Here is a 15773-nt window from a genome sequence, read left to right as displayed (position 1 = left end):
TATTTCATTGAACATAATACCCTCTAGATCCATCTATGTTGTTGCAAATGTCAGGATTTCTTTTCTTTTATGGCTGAATAATATTCCATAGTGTATATGTACCACATTTTTATCCATTCATCTATTGATGGCTACTTAGGTTGCTTCCATAGCTTGACTATTGCAAATAGTGTGGCAGTAAACATATGGGTGCATATGTCTTTTTGAATCAGGGGTTTTGTTTTCCTCAGTTAAATTTCTAGGAGTGGAATTGCTGGGTCAAATGATATTTCTATTTTTAGGTTTTTGAGGAACTTCCATATTGCTTTCCACAGCAGTTGCACCAATTTGCATTCCCACATAACAGTGTAGTGGGAATTTTCTCTGCATCCTTACCAGCTTTTCTTCTTTCTTGTCTTTTGGATAGTGGCCATTCTAACTGATGTGAGGTGTTACCTCATTGTGGTTTTAATTTGCATTTCCCTGATGATTAATGATATGGAGCATCTTTTTATAAGCCTGTTGGCCATTTGTATTTCTTCTTTGGAGAAGTGTTCAAGTCCTCCGATTTTTTAAATAGGTTATTTGTTTTTTGGGTTTTGAGGCATATAAGTTCTTTATATATTTTGGATGTTAAGCCCTTATCAGATGAGTCATTTACAAATATATTCTCCCATACTATAAGAAGCCTTTTTGTTCTGCTGATGGTGTCCTTTCCTATACAGATTTAATTTGATGTAGTCCCATTTGTTCATTTTTTATTTTGTTTCCCTTGCTCAAGGGGATGTGTCCAGGAAAAAATCGTTCTTACTTACATTCAAGAGATTTTTGCCTACATTTTCTTCTGAGAGTTTTATGGTTTCATGACTCACATTCAGGTCTTTGCTAGTATAATTTTTGTCTGGGTGGGGAGAAGTATTCCTGATGCTTACTCATCATCTTCCCAGATCCTGTACTCCTGTGTCTTTAAAATTTACACTTGGTTTAATTCTGAAGTTAATTGACATTGCTATCCTTGTTCAGTACCAGCACAAGGACTTCCCAGTACTCTTTTCTAAAATTAATGCTTGTTCTGATGGATCCATATAAATCCCACTCTCTTGGTTCCCCTTTGCTTCTTGCACTGTAGTTGTTTTGGCTGGGTACAGTTTCTTGCTGAAGTGAGCGGTAAATTTAGTGATTTTTCTGCCTGAAACACCTTTACTTCACTTTTGTGCTGTTGCCTGATACATATCAGGGTAGAAAACTCTTAAGCTGAGATATTTCCTGCTAGTATTTTGAACATATTATTCTGTTACCTTTGAGTATAATCTTATTGTTATTTTCTAGCATTTTTCACCACCAATGAAATGTCTGTTATCATTCCTTAGTTTTGGTGTCTCCTGATACTCAACAATCAGTAACATTTACTAAGTTCACCTTGATAACCCTAATTCATTTAATCTTTACAAAAATATTATAAATCATAAATACTGTTTTCCCCTACATTCCAAAGGAGAAAACGGATTAAGAGAGTATACAGTATTGTCCAGGGACAAATAGGGTACAGTTAGAATTGAATCCCAATTGTCACTGTCTCTTAAATGCTACAAAGCAGTCAGACAAGACAGGGAAAGAGAAGTGTCCACTGAAACAGGGTGCAGATTCCCCATACCAGCTCACCAAGAAGCAGTCTCCTTGATCTCCTCCATGATCATTAACTCTGAGACAAAGTTTTTGCCAAATGTGAGCTCTTATAGGTAATTAAGCACTTATCACAGAGGCCTCCCTCTTGGACATAAATTCACAACCTATAAAGGCAAGGAAGGAAGAGCTCTCACCTCCCTATGCCCTTCCCCTTGGATAAAAAGGAAATTGTGTGTCTTCATTTAGGTTTTGTGTAGTATTCTCTTCATAAAACCTACTGACTAAATATTTTTCTTCTGTAGTACATGTGGAACTTAACCTTATCAGAGGCCTGATCGCTCCCAGTAATTCCTTTCAGAGAAATGTCAGAGAAAATTGTTATTTTTCTGACAGTGCTGAGAAGACTTAGCTCTACTCCAACAAAATTGGAGATTAAAATTGAGATTCCAGATTTAAAAAAATTTAATTACACTAAGATATATCTGGAATTCAGTTGCATTGTTGTACTTTTGCCTCTCAAAATGGTTTATCAGGCACCTGTTGCCATGCGAATTCCACTTATTATCAATAAATTCAGAAAAAGGTAGCAAACATTCTTGGCACTCCACTGTAGGCAATCAGGTGTACTTTAAAATTCATGTGAGCTTTGCCTCCTCTTACCCAAAGAACAAACAGTGCATTTGTAACTACTGTAGGTAAGAACAAAATTCAGAAATCTGAGAAATTAAAACTTAACTATTGTAGCACTTTTTTTTTTTGGTATTCCAAAATCACTTCTTCCTCGAAGTACCCTGGGATTTCCTCTACTCCTTCCTAATTAACACGTACATCTGAGTTACGAGAAGGCCTGCCAGTGCCTCTCTGATCCATTAACAGTATTGTGCTGTAATAACCGCACTGTGAGATTTAACAGCTTCCAGTGAATTCTGTGTATGCTTCTAGTAAATTATCAAAACTGAAGGTGGTGTTTGGGGACCCCTAAATTTGGATTGGTGGCAAAAGTGAGAGTGGTTTTGGGGACTCCTGAACTTTGTACTAGTATATATGTTTACAAATCCCAGCCTCACCATTTCTCATTTTTCTTGTTTGCAAAACAGGGGTAACTCTTTACAGGGTTGTTATGATAGCTAAATAAAGTAACATACATAAAACATCTAGGCAAGTGCTTTGCCTGTAGTCTTAAAGGCTTTTTCCTAAAAGTGCTGCTCATTTGATTTTTTCAGTAAAGAATACTGTAGTATCACAAGGAGGAATACTTGTACAAAATACCTCCAGTGGTGTTAATAAATAGCTCTTGATTTGTTCTTTTCAGTTCATATGCAGCATTTCCTCCTGATTTTATCTCTTGGATGTATAGAAATTAATGCCTTTGTGTTATTAGAACTTTTTGATACAGTATAAATACAGTATAGCTACTGTATTTATAATTTAAAAGCAGAATAACTTGATCAACACATAGTTGGGGCAAGTGATTGGGAAGGCCAAATGCTAAGAATTTTTGTTTGTGACATTTTGAATTTGAAGTAGCTATGGATCTTCCATATAGACTGGTCAATATAGAAGACACAGTGAAACTAATGGGAAGTCAGTTATTCATTTATAAAAAAAGAAGGAGAATGCTTGCCTATATTACTAGGGAACAGTTAAGGTAACAGGAAGACTTTCATTATGTCAGTTTTATGTTTTAATTATAATTTTGCCAGAAGGGATGAAACTATGTAAATCAGATCCAGTAAAAAAATATTTCACTGTGAAATACTTGAAGGACATGATGGTTCTTATTTCTGTCATTTTTCCAGTTTGCCAGCTAACAGCATGCAATAGTGTTGTGGGCAATGCCATGGATTCTTGAACACCCTCAGATTTTTATCTTGGCTCTTCCACTTATGGAGGATAGGAATTGTCACCACATGTGTTACTTAGCATTTTTGGACTTTGACTTTTGAGGTCTGCATTTAAACTTTTGGTTCCTCAGCATTTGCCTCGGAGGAGAGAGTCTCCATTGTGCTATTCCTGGGCAGAGTAGTAGTTAATAGCACACTTCTCCTCAGTATGCTTACTGTTTAGACTTCATGCTGAGGAAGGTGGAAGTACTCTAAGAATTTGGAATATAAAGATCATTTTCTATAACTTTTGTATCAAACAAAGGAAGTTAACTTAGAAATACACATAAGTCCAGGGTAAAAAAGTTTCTCTTTGCATGCTGAAATACTTGATGATGTAATGGTTATTATTTGTCATTTTTCCAGTTTGACTGCTGACAGTGTGGAATAATGTAATGACCACGAGCTCTTGAACACCCTTGAATTTTTTTTTGTCTTATCATTAATCTACAATTACATGAAAGACATTATGTTTACTAGGCTCCCCCCTTCACCAAGTCCACCCCACATACCTCTTCACAGTCACTGTCCATCAGCATAGTAAGATGCTGTAAAATCACTACTTGTCTTCTCTGTGAACACCCTTGAATTTGAATCTTGGCTCTTGAAACGTGGGTAGGACATTTGAAACATTTGTTACTTAGCTTTCTTTGACTTTTACCCTCATTTGAAAGATGGGATTCCAACCACACATATTTGTAAAGTGGATTTTAAAGCTGGAGAAGCAAACACAGTTGGACACATCATAAATATTTGTTACTACCATTGTCATGCTCATCTCCTTTCCTCCACCCTATGTTGTTAATAATACACTCTTTCTTTACTTGGATGGATTGGTCATTGTTTTAAACTTTACTTTTTTGTTCTATCAAAATTCTACATAGAGTTCAAAAAGTCAAAGTTGAAAAAAAAATTCAGCAGTTCCTTGTATTCTTCCTTAAAGATATGCCTCTTTCTCTCTCTCAAGCAAAAATCATTTTCAGCTTTCCTAAATGATTCTTTTTGTATTTGTCTTCATATCTAAATTAGCTACTTAATACTGCTGCTGCTAATTTTATGTTCTCTATTTGCTTATTATCACTTTACTTTATATTATGGAAGAGGAGGAAGTCATCGGAGTATATGGATGTGTTTAATCCACCATCTTTAGTAGGATCTTTGTATCATTTAAAATAATAACATATTTGTCATTATTCTGATTAATGAAATTTTCCCTATGTGAAATAACAAGTAATAAGAATAACACCTTTTTGATGAGAGGATTAAAGATGGTGGTGTGAGAGGTGAGACAGAGGCTTCCTCCTACAACTGTATATAATATGAAAATATAATTAATACAAGTAATCCTGAGAGAGCAACAGGAAAGAGGACTGCGCCAGACCGCATACACCTGGGGAAAAAAAGCAGACCTTACAGAACAGGGTAAGGTACGAAAGCTGTGGCCTGGCGGTACCCAAGACCTTCCTCCACCCCAGCTCACTGGCAGGAAGAAGAGAAACTGAACAGGGAGGGAGTGGAGGCCTGGGACTTCTGAATACCTAACTCTGGAGATCTGCCCTGGGAACACAAACCTACATTTCATGGTGCTTTCATGATACTCGTAATTACGGGATTGGAAAGATAAGACAGGCAGAATTCCTGGAGAGACTGAGATTCCAGCCACTTGTGGAAAGCAGGGATCCATATCCGGCTGCTCTGGGACAAAACCTTATACCTGTATGCTCGGCCAACTGCTTCAGGCAGTGGAGACAGGCATAGCAGCCGGGAAGCAGAAACAGCTCTTTCCTCCCCCCAGGCACCAATCCCACTCCCCTGCAGCCCCCAACATTGTTTCAGGGACTGAGCAGCTCCAGAGACTACAGCTTCTGGACACTACAGGGCACCATATACAAATATGAAACACCGAAGGAACCTGGTCCAGAGTAAAATTAATATAAACCCTGAGAAAGATGACATGGACCTCATGACTCTTCCTGAAAGGGAATTCAAAATAAAAATCATCAACATGCCAATGGAGGTACTTGAAGATATTCAAGAACTCAGGAATGATTTCTGGTCAGAGATCCAATCATTGAGGAGCACAAGGGAGGGAATTAAAAGCAGGTTGGATATGGTGGAGGAGACTATACATGAAATAGAAACTAGAGAAGAGGAATACAAAGAAGCTGAGGCACAGAGAGAAAAAAGGATCTCTAAGAATGAAAGAATATTGAGAGAACTGTGTGACCAATCCAAATGGAACAATATTTGCATTATAGGGGTACCAGAGGAAGAAAGAGAAAAAGGGATAGAAAGTGTCTTTGAGGAGGTAATTGCTGAAAACTTCCACAATCTGGGGAAGGAGATAGTTTCTCAGACCATGGAGATGCACAGATCTCCCAACACAAGGGAAGCAAGGAAGACAACACCAAGACATATAGTAAGTAATTAAAATTGCAAAGATCAAGGATAAAGACAGACTGTTAAAAGCAGCCAGAGAGAGAAATAAGATCACATATAAAGGAAAGCCCATCAGGCTAACATCATATTTCTCAGTGAAACCTTACAGGCCAGAAGAGAGTGGCATGATGTATTTAATGCAATGAAGCAGAAGGGCCTGGAACCAAGATTACTTTATGCGGCAAGATTATCATTTAAATTTGAAGGAGAGATTTAAAAATTTCCAGATAAGCAAAAACTGAGAGAATATACCTCCCACAAACCATCTCTACAGTGTATTTTGGAGGGACTGCTATAGATGGAGATGTTCCTAAGGTTTAATAGCTGTCACCAGAGGTAATAAAACCACATTAAGAAAGTAGAACAGCTAATTACTAAGCAAATGCAAAATTGAATTAACTATCCCAAAAATCAATCAAGAGATAGACAAATAGTACAGAATATGATGTTAGGTATCATATAAAGAATGAAGGAGGAAGGAAAAGGAGAAAAGAGAAAAACCCCCTTAGATTGTGTTTGTAATAGCATATTAAGTGAGTTAAGTTCTTATATAGTAAGGAAGTTAACCTTGAATCTTTCATAACCACGAATCTAAAGTCTACAATGGCAAAAAGTACATACCTATTGATAATAACCCTGAGTGTGAATGGACTGAATACACCAATCAAAAGACATAGAGTCACTGAATGGATAAAAAGCAAGACCCATCTATATGCTGCCTACAAGAGACTCACTTTAAACCCAAAGACATACACAGACTAAAAGTGAAGGAATGGAAAAAGATATTTCATGCAACTAATAGAAAAAATCAGGAGTTGCAGTACTTGTATCAGACAAAATAGACTTCAAAGCAAAGAAAGTCACAAGAGACAAAGAAGGACATTACATAATGCTAAAGGGGTCAATCCAACAAGAAGATATAACCATTATAAATATCTATGCTCCCAACACAGGAGCACCTACATAGGTGAAACAAATACTAAATGAACTAAAAGGGGAAATAGAATGTAATGCATTCATTCTGGGAGACTTTAACACTCCACTCACTCTGAAGGACAGATCAACCAGAGAGAAAATAAGTAAGAAGACAGAGGCACTGAACAACACATTAGAACAGATGGACCTAACAGACATCTACAAAACTCTACACCCAAACTCAGGAGAATACACATTCTTCTCAAGTGCACATGGATCATTTTCAAGAATAGATCATATACTGGGCCACAAAAAGAGCCTCACTAAATTCAGAAAGATTGAAATTGTACCAACCAGTTTCTCAGACCACAAAATTATGAAACTAGAAATAAATTATGTAAAGAAAATGAAAAATCCCACAAACACATGGAAGCATCACAACATGCTCCTAAATAACCAATGGACCAATGACCAAATAAAAGCAGAGATTAAGCAATATATGGAGATAAATGACAACAATAATTCAACACTGCAAATACTGTGGGATGCAGCCAAGGCTGTGCTAAGAGGAAAGTATATTGCAATACAGGCCTACCTCAAGAAAGAAGAACAATCCTATCTAAGCAGTCTAAACTCACAGTTAATGAAACTAGAAAAAGAACAACAAATGAGACCCAAAGTCAGTAGAAGGGGGGACATAATTAAGATTAGAGCAGAAATAAATAAAATTGAGAAGAATAAACAATAGAAAGAATCAATGAAAGCAAGAACTGGTTCTTGGAGAAAATAAACAAAATAGATAAACCCCTAGCCAGACTTATCAAGAAAAGAAGAGAGTCTACACACATAAACAGAATCAGAAATAAGAAAGGAAAAAATCACTACAGACACCACAGAAATACAAAGAATTATTAGAGAATACTATGAAAAATTATATGCTAACTTACTGGATAACCTAGAAGAAATGGGCAACTTTCTAGAAAACTGCAACCTTCCAAGGCTGACCATGGAAGAAACAGAAAATCTGAACAGACCAATTACCAGCAACGAAATTGAACTGGTAATCAAAAAACTACCTAAGAACAAAACCCCTGGACTGGATGGCTTCACCGCTGAATTTTATCAGGCATTTAGTGAAGACCTAATACCCATCCTCCTTAAAGTTTTCCAAAGAATAGAAGAGGGAATACTTCTAAACTCATTCTATGAGGCCAGCATCACTCTAATACCAAAACCAGACAAAGACATCACAAAAAAGAAAATTAGAGACCAATAGCCCTGATGGACATAGATGCAAAAATACTCAACAAAATATTAGCAAACCGAATTCAAAAATACATCAAAAAGATCATCCATCATGATCAAGTAGGATTTATTCTAGGGGTGCAAGGATGGTACAACATTCGAAAATCCATCAACATCATCCACCACATAAACAAAAAGAAGGACAAAAACCACATGATCATCTCCATAAATGCTGAAAAAGCATTCAACAAAATTCAATGTCCATTCATGATAGAATCACTTAACAAAATGTGTATAGAGGGCAAGTACCTCAACATAATAAAGGCCATATATGACAAACCCACAGCAACATCATAAATAACAGAGAATCTGAAAGCTTTTCCTCTAAGATTGGGAACAAGACAAGGATGCCCACTTTCCCCACTTATATTCAACGTAGTACTGGAGGTCCTAGCCACGGCAATCAGACAACACAAAGAGACAAAATGCATCCAGATTGGCAAGGAAGAAGTTAAATTGTCCCTGTTTGCAGATGACATGGTGTTGTACATAAAAAACCCTAAAGACACCACTCCAAAACTATTAGATCTAATATCTGAATTCAGCAAAGTTGCAGAGTACAAAATTAATACACAGAAATCTGTGGCATTCCAATACACTAAGAAATAATTAGCAGACAGAGAAATCAGGGAAATAATTCCATTCACAGTTGCATCAAAAAGAATAAAATACCTAGAAATAAACCCAACCAAGGAAGTGAAAGACCTATACCCTGAAAACTACAAGACACTCTTAAGAGAAATTAAAGAGGACACTAACAAGTGGAAACTCATCTCATGCTCATGGATAGGAAGAACTAATACTGTCAAAATGGCCATCCTGCCTAAAGCAATCTATGGATTCAATGCAATTCCTATCAAAACACCAACAGCATTCTTCAATGAACTGGAGAAAATCATTCTCAAATTCATATGAAACTACAAAACACCTCGTGTAGCCAAAGCAATTTTGAGAAGGAAGAATAAAGCTGGGGGCATCATGCTCCCCACCTTCAAGCTCTACTACAAAGCCCCAGTAATCAGTAATCAAGACAATTTGGTACTGGCACAAGAACAGACCCATAGACCAATGGAACAGACTAGAAAGCCCTGGTATAAACCCAGCCATATCTGGTCAATTAATATACAATAAAGGAACCGTGGATATACAATGGGGAAATGACAGCCTCTTCAACAGCTGGTGTTGGCAAAACTGGACAGCTACATGCAAGAGAATAAAACTGGATTATTGTTTAACCCCATACACAGAAGTATACTCGAAATGGATTAAAGACTTGAATGTAAGTCATGAAACCATAAAACTCTTAGAAGACAACATAGGCAAACATCTCCTGAATATAAGCATGAGCAAATTCTTCCTGAATGCATCTCATCTGCTCGAACAAGGGAAACAAAAGCAAAAATGAACTCATGGGATCACATCAAACTAAAAAGTTTCTGTACGGCAAAGGACACCATCAACAGAACAAAAAGGCATCCTACAGTATGAGGGAATATATTTGTAAATGACATATCTGACAAGGGGTTAACATCCAAAATATATAAAGCACTTACATGCCTCAACACCCAAAAAGCAAATCCCCAATTAACAAATGATCAGAGGATATGAAGAGACAGTTCTCCAAAGAAGAAATTCAGATGGCCAACAGACACATAAAAAGATGCTCCACATCACTAATCATCAGGGAAATGCAAATTAAAACCACAATGAGATATCACCTCACACCATTAAGGATGGCCAGCATCGAAAAGACTAAGAACAACTAATGCTGATGACGATGCGGAGAGAGGGGAACCCTCCTACACTGCTGGTGGGAATGTAAGCTAGTTCAACCATTGTGGAGGTTCCTCAAAAAACTGAAAATAGAAATACCATTTGAACCCGAAATCCCACTCCTTGGAATTTACCCAAAGAATACAACTTCTCAGATTCAGAAAGACATATGCACCCCTAAGTTTATCGCAGCACTTTTTACAATAGCCAAGATATGGAAGCAACCTAAGTGTCCATCAGTAGATGAATGGATAAAGAAGAAGTGGTACATATACACAATGAAATACTATTCAACCATAAGAAATAAACAAATCTTACCATTTGCAACAACATGGAATAGAGCTGGAGGACATTATGCTCAGTGAAATAAGCCAGGTGGAGAAAGACAAATGCCAAATGATTTCCCTCATTTGTACAATGAAGCAAACTGAAGCATCAAAATAGCTGCGGACTCAGAGACTCCCAAGTATGAACTAGTGGTTACCAAAGGGGATGGGTGTGGGAGGGTGGATGGGGAGGGAGGGACAAGGGGATTGAAGGGTATTATGTTTAGTACACATGGTGTGGGGGATCACTGGGAAAACAGTGTTGCACAGAGAAGACACCGTAACTCTGTGGCATCTTACTGCACTGATGGACAGTGTCTGCATTGGGGTATGGGTGGGGACTTGATAATATGGGTAAATGTAATAACCATATTGTTTTTTCATGTGAAACCTTCATGAGAGTGTATATCAATCATACCTTAAAAAAAAGAATAATACCTTTTGTACAGCGTTTGCTTGATCTAGACAATAGGAGCCCTAGAAGTGGCTCATGTGGTTGACAAGGACACAGATCTTTAGCAGCCTGGATTTATTTAGTCAGGGCTGCTTGTGGCATGTTTTTGAGATCACCTATGACCTTTTGAGTTTATCTGTAATTCTGCATAGATTTGCCTTTTCCCTTTCTGTTGTATTTAAGGAATTCTTGAAGCAGGGTGACCTCATGTCTCAGCATGCTTAACCTCAGATTCTGTGATTTGGGGTTTCATTCCTGTGTTTATGCAGCTCTCTCTTTAAGATTATTTTTGTGTCAGTCATACTGAATTTTGGCCTTTAGCTTCTGCATTTTGCATGAAACAGTTTGACTTTTTCTGAGCTGTCAGTTGTTATTCAGTATGATTGATTATTCTCAGATTGTCTTGAGAGGGGGCATGTATAGATTCAGTTTTGTTGTAGGGGTCTGAAGACTCAGCATTAATTTAAGAGTAACCTGCTGGTAATAGACTGAATGTGTATGTCCCTTCACAATTTATGTGTTGGGAGTCCTAGCCTTCCAGGCTAACCCTCCAGACTGGGCCTCTAAGCAAGTAATTGAGGCTAAATGAGATCATAGGGGTGGTGCCCTGATCTGATAGGATTGATATTCTTGGAAAAAGAGATACCAGAGTACCTGTTCTCCTAAACCTTCCACAAACACTGAGAAAGGGCCATGTGCATCCATGGTGAAAGATGGCCATCTGCCAGAAGCTTCATCTTAGACTTCCAGCCTTCAGAACTGCGGAGAAATTAATTTCTGTTGTTCAAGCCATTCAGTCTCCAGTATTTTATGGTGGCCCAAGCAACTGACACACTTACCTTGTGTTACAGCTGCTTGGTCTTATAGTTTGTTTTCTTAGACATCTACATTGGCAGTTAGAGTTTCCAGTTGTCAGATTTTAGCTTACAATTGTCATATCTGTGTAACTAATTTCTTTCATTTTAAGGCAGGTTAGAGGTTTTTGTAGTCAGTAGAGACCAGATCTTCAAACTGCATTAGGATTTAGGAAACCAAATTAGTGGGTTCCAGTGAACAATTTTTTAAATGAAATACATTGCCTGTATTTTTCTGAAAGTTATGTTTCCAGAGAAGGAGTGTGTGTGTGTATGTGTATGTGTACTAGATTGAGATATGAAATGTACTTCTTACTATAGGTTGTTTCAAGAAAAGATTTTTAAGGCTATTTTTAAAGACTTAAGGTTTGTAAGTCTGTTGCTCCAGCCTGAACTTATCTTTAGTCCCATGGCAAATGGTTATTATTAGGGTTTGAGGGAAAAGGAAGACCCAGGAGTGTGAGCCCTGAGGGATCAGACTTCTAAACCCAAAAAGAGACCCGGAAATATAAACCCCAAAAGGGAAAGACATAGAGAAGAGAAGAATATGCTTTTCTGTTTTACTGGGCTGGCAAAGCAGCAGGGACCACCCAAGAGGACTGTTCTAGGAGGGCCGAACTCATGGCGGGGTGGGAGTGATTTAGCACATCTCTCTCTGCACTCCCAAAGTGCCTATGCATAATCTCACTCGCTGCACACACCATGTCATATTATAGTTACTTTTAAAATGTTTGTGACTGGGCCATACTCAGAGTGGACACTCCGTAAATGCTAAAAGGAGGAAGGAATAAAAGGTATACGTCATTATGGGCCTCGTTGGACGATCATGCACATTAATGGTATGTTTACTCCTACACTAGTTGTGAAGTCACCCCACTTCCAGGTACGTGTGAATATTGTGCCTTCTATCATGAATACACTGTGAGAACAGTCTACTCTATTCTGATGGAACCAAGACCAACAAAATTCCATCCTATCTCTCAAGATGTTAGTAGAATGGGGGAGATTTTTTTTTTCATTCTGTGGCCTTCCAGATTTGTTAAGAGGTAAGGAGGAAGAGGTGAGGTCCTTATTTGTCTTAAGTGACAGTATAAATTATAGTAAGTCCAGTGCATTAACAAAGCCACCAGTCTTGGTGGGGTGGACGGGCTAGGGGAGGGAGCTACAGAAGCAGTCTTAATTGGTTGTTGGGCAAGTTCAGGGTACATGGAGGTCCAGGGAACTGTGATAGTCTAAGGAGATTTGTAAAGACTTCCCAGAGCAGAGGACATTTATGAAGGACCCTGAGGCATAAATAGGTGTTAATCAGTCAGAGGGAACAGCATGGGAGTTCCATGGGGTGGGTGTAGCTCACAAAGAGCCTCCGGATGGAAAGTTGATATTTAGACTATATGTTCTAGATAATGGGGCTCTGTCCTGTTGTGGGGATAGTGATCTCAGGCAGCCTGCAAAAGCTGGAAGCAGCCAGAACTGGAAAGAGAGGATCAATCAGTGGGAAGACTTACAAGTCCCAGAAGTGAGGGCCTGCCCTAGGGTGGTGTCAGGGACTGGCTGTAGCAATGCTGCAGAGGAAGAACCAGTGGGCCTGGCGGACCTTCAGATGTGAGGGCCCAGGGAAGGAGGCGCCTTCACTCTGTAGTTAAGGCTCGGCAGCCAAGGATGAGAGTGCCTTCACAGTAGTGGAGGACATCTGAGGGCAGTAGGTCTTGGGAGGGAAAATATTGGGGAGATGGGGATTTTATATCTTGGGCTGTAGACTTCATAGAGGCCTTGGGTCACCATTTCAGAGAATGGTCTTATTAGAATAAAATTTCTCATGATTCATAGGTAGACTAAATTTTTCCATTTATTTGGCATTTTTATCCCCCTAGAAAGCTCTTAGCTGTTAGGTAAAAATCAGATGTCATTGAAATTCATCATATTTTAATATTCTAAATCCAGAAACCTATATGTTTTCAGCGTTCTCTCAGCTAGAATGTGAAATTGTTACTTAATTTGGTTTATAATCAAGGTTTTTTAAAAGATGTTGGGATAACAAAGATTTGTCTGTTTATAAGTATCAATATATTATACATTTACACAAATGAATGCCAAATAGATGCTTTAAATTAAAAGCTGTCACAGTTCAATTAGTAATTCCTTCAGAGCCTTTTCAGCTTATTTCAACTAACTTTCTGTTTTCTTCGTTCCTGGTCATTATTCTACAGTGGCATTTGAAAGCAGTTTTCTTAAAAATAGTACAAATTGGATTATTCCCTTTATTAAAATTCTTAACAAGACTTTCCACTAATGATACTATATCCATGTTAGGCTAAAAACGCTAGTTTGAGTCATGTAGTTATCATTTCAGAATTAGAAGTCATTGATTAAGTCCTCACTAATAACTCAAGCAAAGTTTATTAATGAAAGCTAGATGCTGTTAACATAACCATGAAAATTCATACCAGATAAAAAGTGGCAACAACAGGAATTAGAATTGGCTTGTCCATTAACAACATGATGATGCCAAAAAATTTGATGAACTTCTTTCAGTGATACTACTGAAGATAAACTTGACCCTCAATTACATGGTGTTCTTTATTCCACAGCTGGGTCTTCCAGGTCCAGAATGGCAGCAGCCCTAAGGAAAAAGAAACTCTCCATTGACTATAGTACATTCTGCTCTCATCTGGAGCATGAAAGGATTTTCTTTAACATGATAAGGAGGAAAGATTGGGCCCATTTTTTATACTTACTTGATTTTTTTTTTTTCTGGGTGTTTTTACTTCTGTCCTGATTACATTTTTTTCTTTCTAGTTTAAGATTGATAGCGAATGGTGGACATGGATCGATTATGACCGCTTCCAGGAGCTCATCCAAGAATATGAAGACAGTAGTGGATCAAAAACTTTCAGTGCAAAGGATTATATGGCCAAAACTCCTCACTGGGCATTATTTGGTGCCAATGAAAGAGGCTTTGATCCCAAGGACACAAGATATCAGAGAAAAAACAAATCAAAGGATATTTCTTGATGTTGAAATTATGTGTAGGACATTGAAGGACAAAAACTAATGGCCCTAGAAGGTTCTCAGAGTGCACTGTGATTTTTCCAAGGACAAATTATCCAAGTTATATTTCATACAGAGGAGACTACAAAGCTGGCATGTGGGTTGGGAAACAGCATCCACACTTTGAGTTGTCTGGGACTCACCCTCAGCATTTCTTTCCATAACTCAGTTCCTTTCCTGATTTTAATTCTGAGAGGAAAATTGTTTTGGGGAAAGTACATAGCCATTATCAAAATTTAACCAACAATTTGAATTACAATTAGTAAGACTCCCTAGAATGCTATTCATGAGAGTGCTGTAAGGAATGAATGTCTGATTCACTTCCCCCTGTGGCCTTTGGATTGTACTTCTCTGAGGTAAGTGTATCTGCTCTCTCTGAGGTCACCATCCCTTTTTTGTGAATCTTATGATAACACCGTCTGAAAGTTATTTGTCATAATTCTCAATTATTTTAAATACTGCATAGGTTACTTTAAAGTTTTGCTTAGTACTGATGCTTTATGAAATTGAATTGGATCTAAACATACTAGATCTCATTCTGTTCTCATAAAGACTACCATAGAAGGAAATATATGGGCTGGATTAGAGTAAAACCTCTGTTCTGTAAGAGAAAGTACCCTGTGATGTCACTGAGTAGTTAATCTCACAGACTTTGAACCTGAGAACAATTTGCTTTCATTTTAAAAAGTCAGAGTTTAAGCCCCATCACCATACAGAAAAGGTTACCACCTTTTTTCACTCTTGTAGCCTGAGTTACTTAATGCAATCTGTTCTTTAAAGTTTGTTATTTTTTTGGTAATTGAAAACATTATTAAATACTCAATAGTGTTCTTAAAGTATCATAGTTATTTTTTAAATTCCTTTATCCTAATTAATTAATAATAATATTTGGTGGTAAATAATTAAAATTGATGGTAACATCACAAATAATGATTGATAATAAATCTTTTATAAAGATGGAGTTTTCTTTTGAGCATTTATTTTAAAGATGCATCTAGTCTCATGGTTCTAAGCCCTATCAGACCCACCTTCTCTTTATATATCTATCAACTATTTTGTAACACCTCTATTCTCTGCTGAAGTAAAATTCATAGATAATGTAACCTACCTAATCACTTAGTTGAAAACTGGGCACTGGATTTATTTCTAAGTGACAGAGTCAAAATACTGC

At 37.6% G+C, this 15773-nt stretch overlaps 1 protein-coding gene across 5 annotated transcripts in view; it reads left to right on the top strand.

Moving 5' to 3' along the window:
* The window catches only part of LOC108394392 (S-adenosyl-L-methionine-dependent tRNA 4-demethylwyosine synthase TYW1), a 343841-nt gene extending 328282 nt beyond the window's left edge, over positions 1–15559 (top strand). For all 5 annotated transcript variants that reach the window (XM_037002495.2, XM_073215219.1, XM_073215218.1 and 2 more), the window contains one exon: positions 14351–15559. In XM_037002495.2, coding sequence (XP_036858390.1) covers positions 14351–14566 — 216 coding nt within the window. In that variant the 3' untranslated portion in view covers positions 14567–15559. The remainder of the gene's footprint in view (positions 1–14350) is intronic.
* Positions 15560–15773: the final 214 nt, after the last annotated feature.

Source organism: Manis javanica, chromosome 10, assembly GCF_040802235.1.
Source record: "Manis javanica isolate MJ-LG chromosome 10, MJ_LKY, whole genome shotgun sequence".
Taxonomy (NCBI): Eukaryota; Metazoa; Chordata; class Mammalia; order Pholidota; family Manidae; genus Manis; species Manis javanica.
The sequence above is the reverse complement of the archived record's forward strand: the minus strand, read 5'-3'. Positions and strand labels throughout refer to the sequence as shown.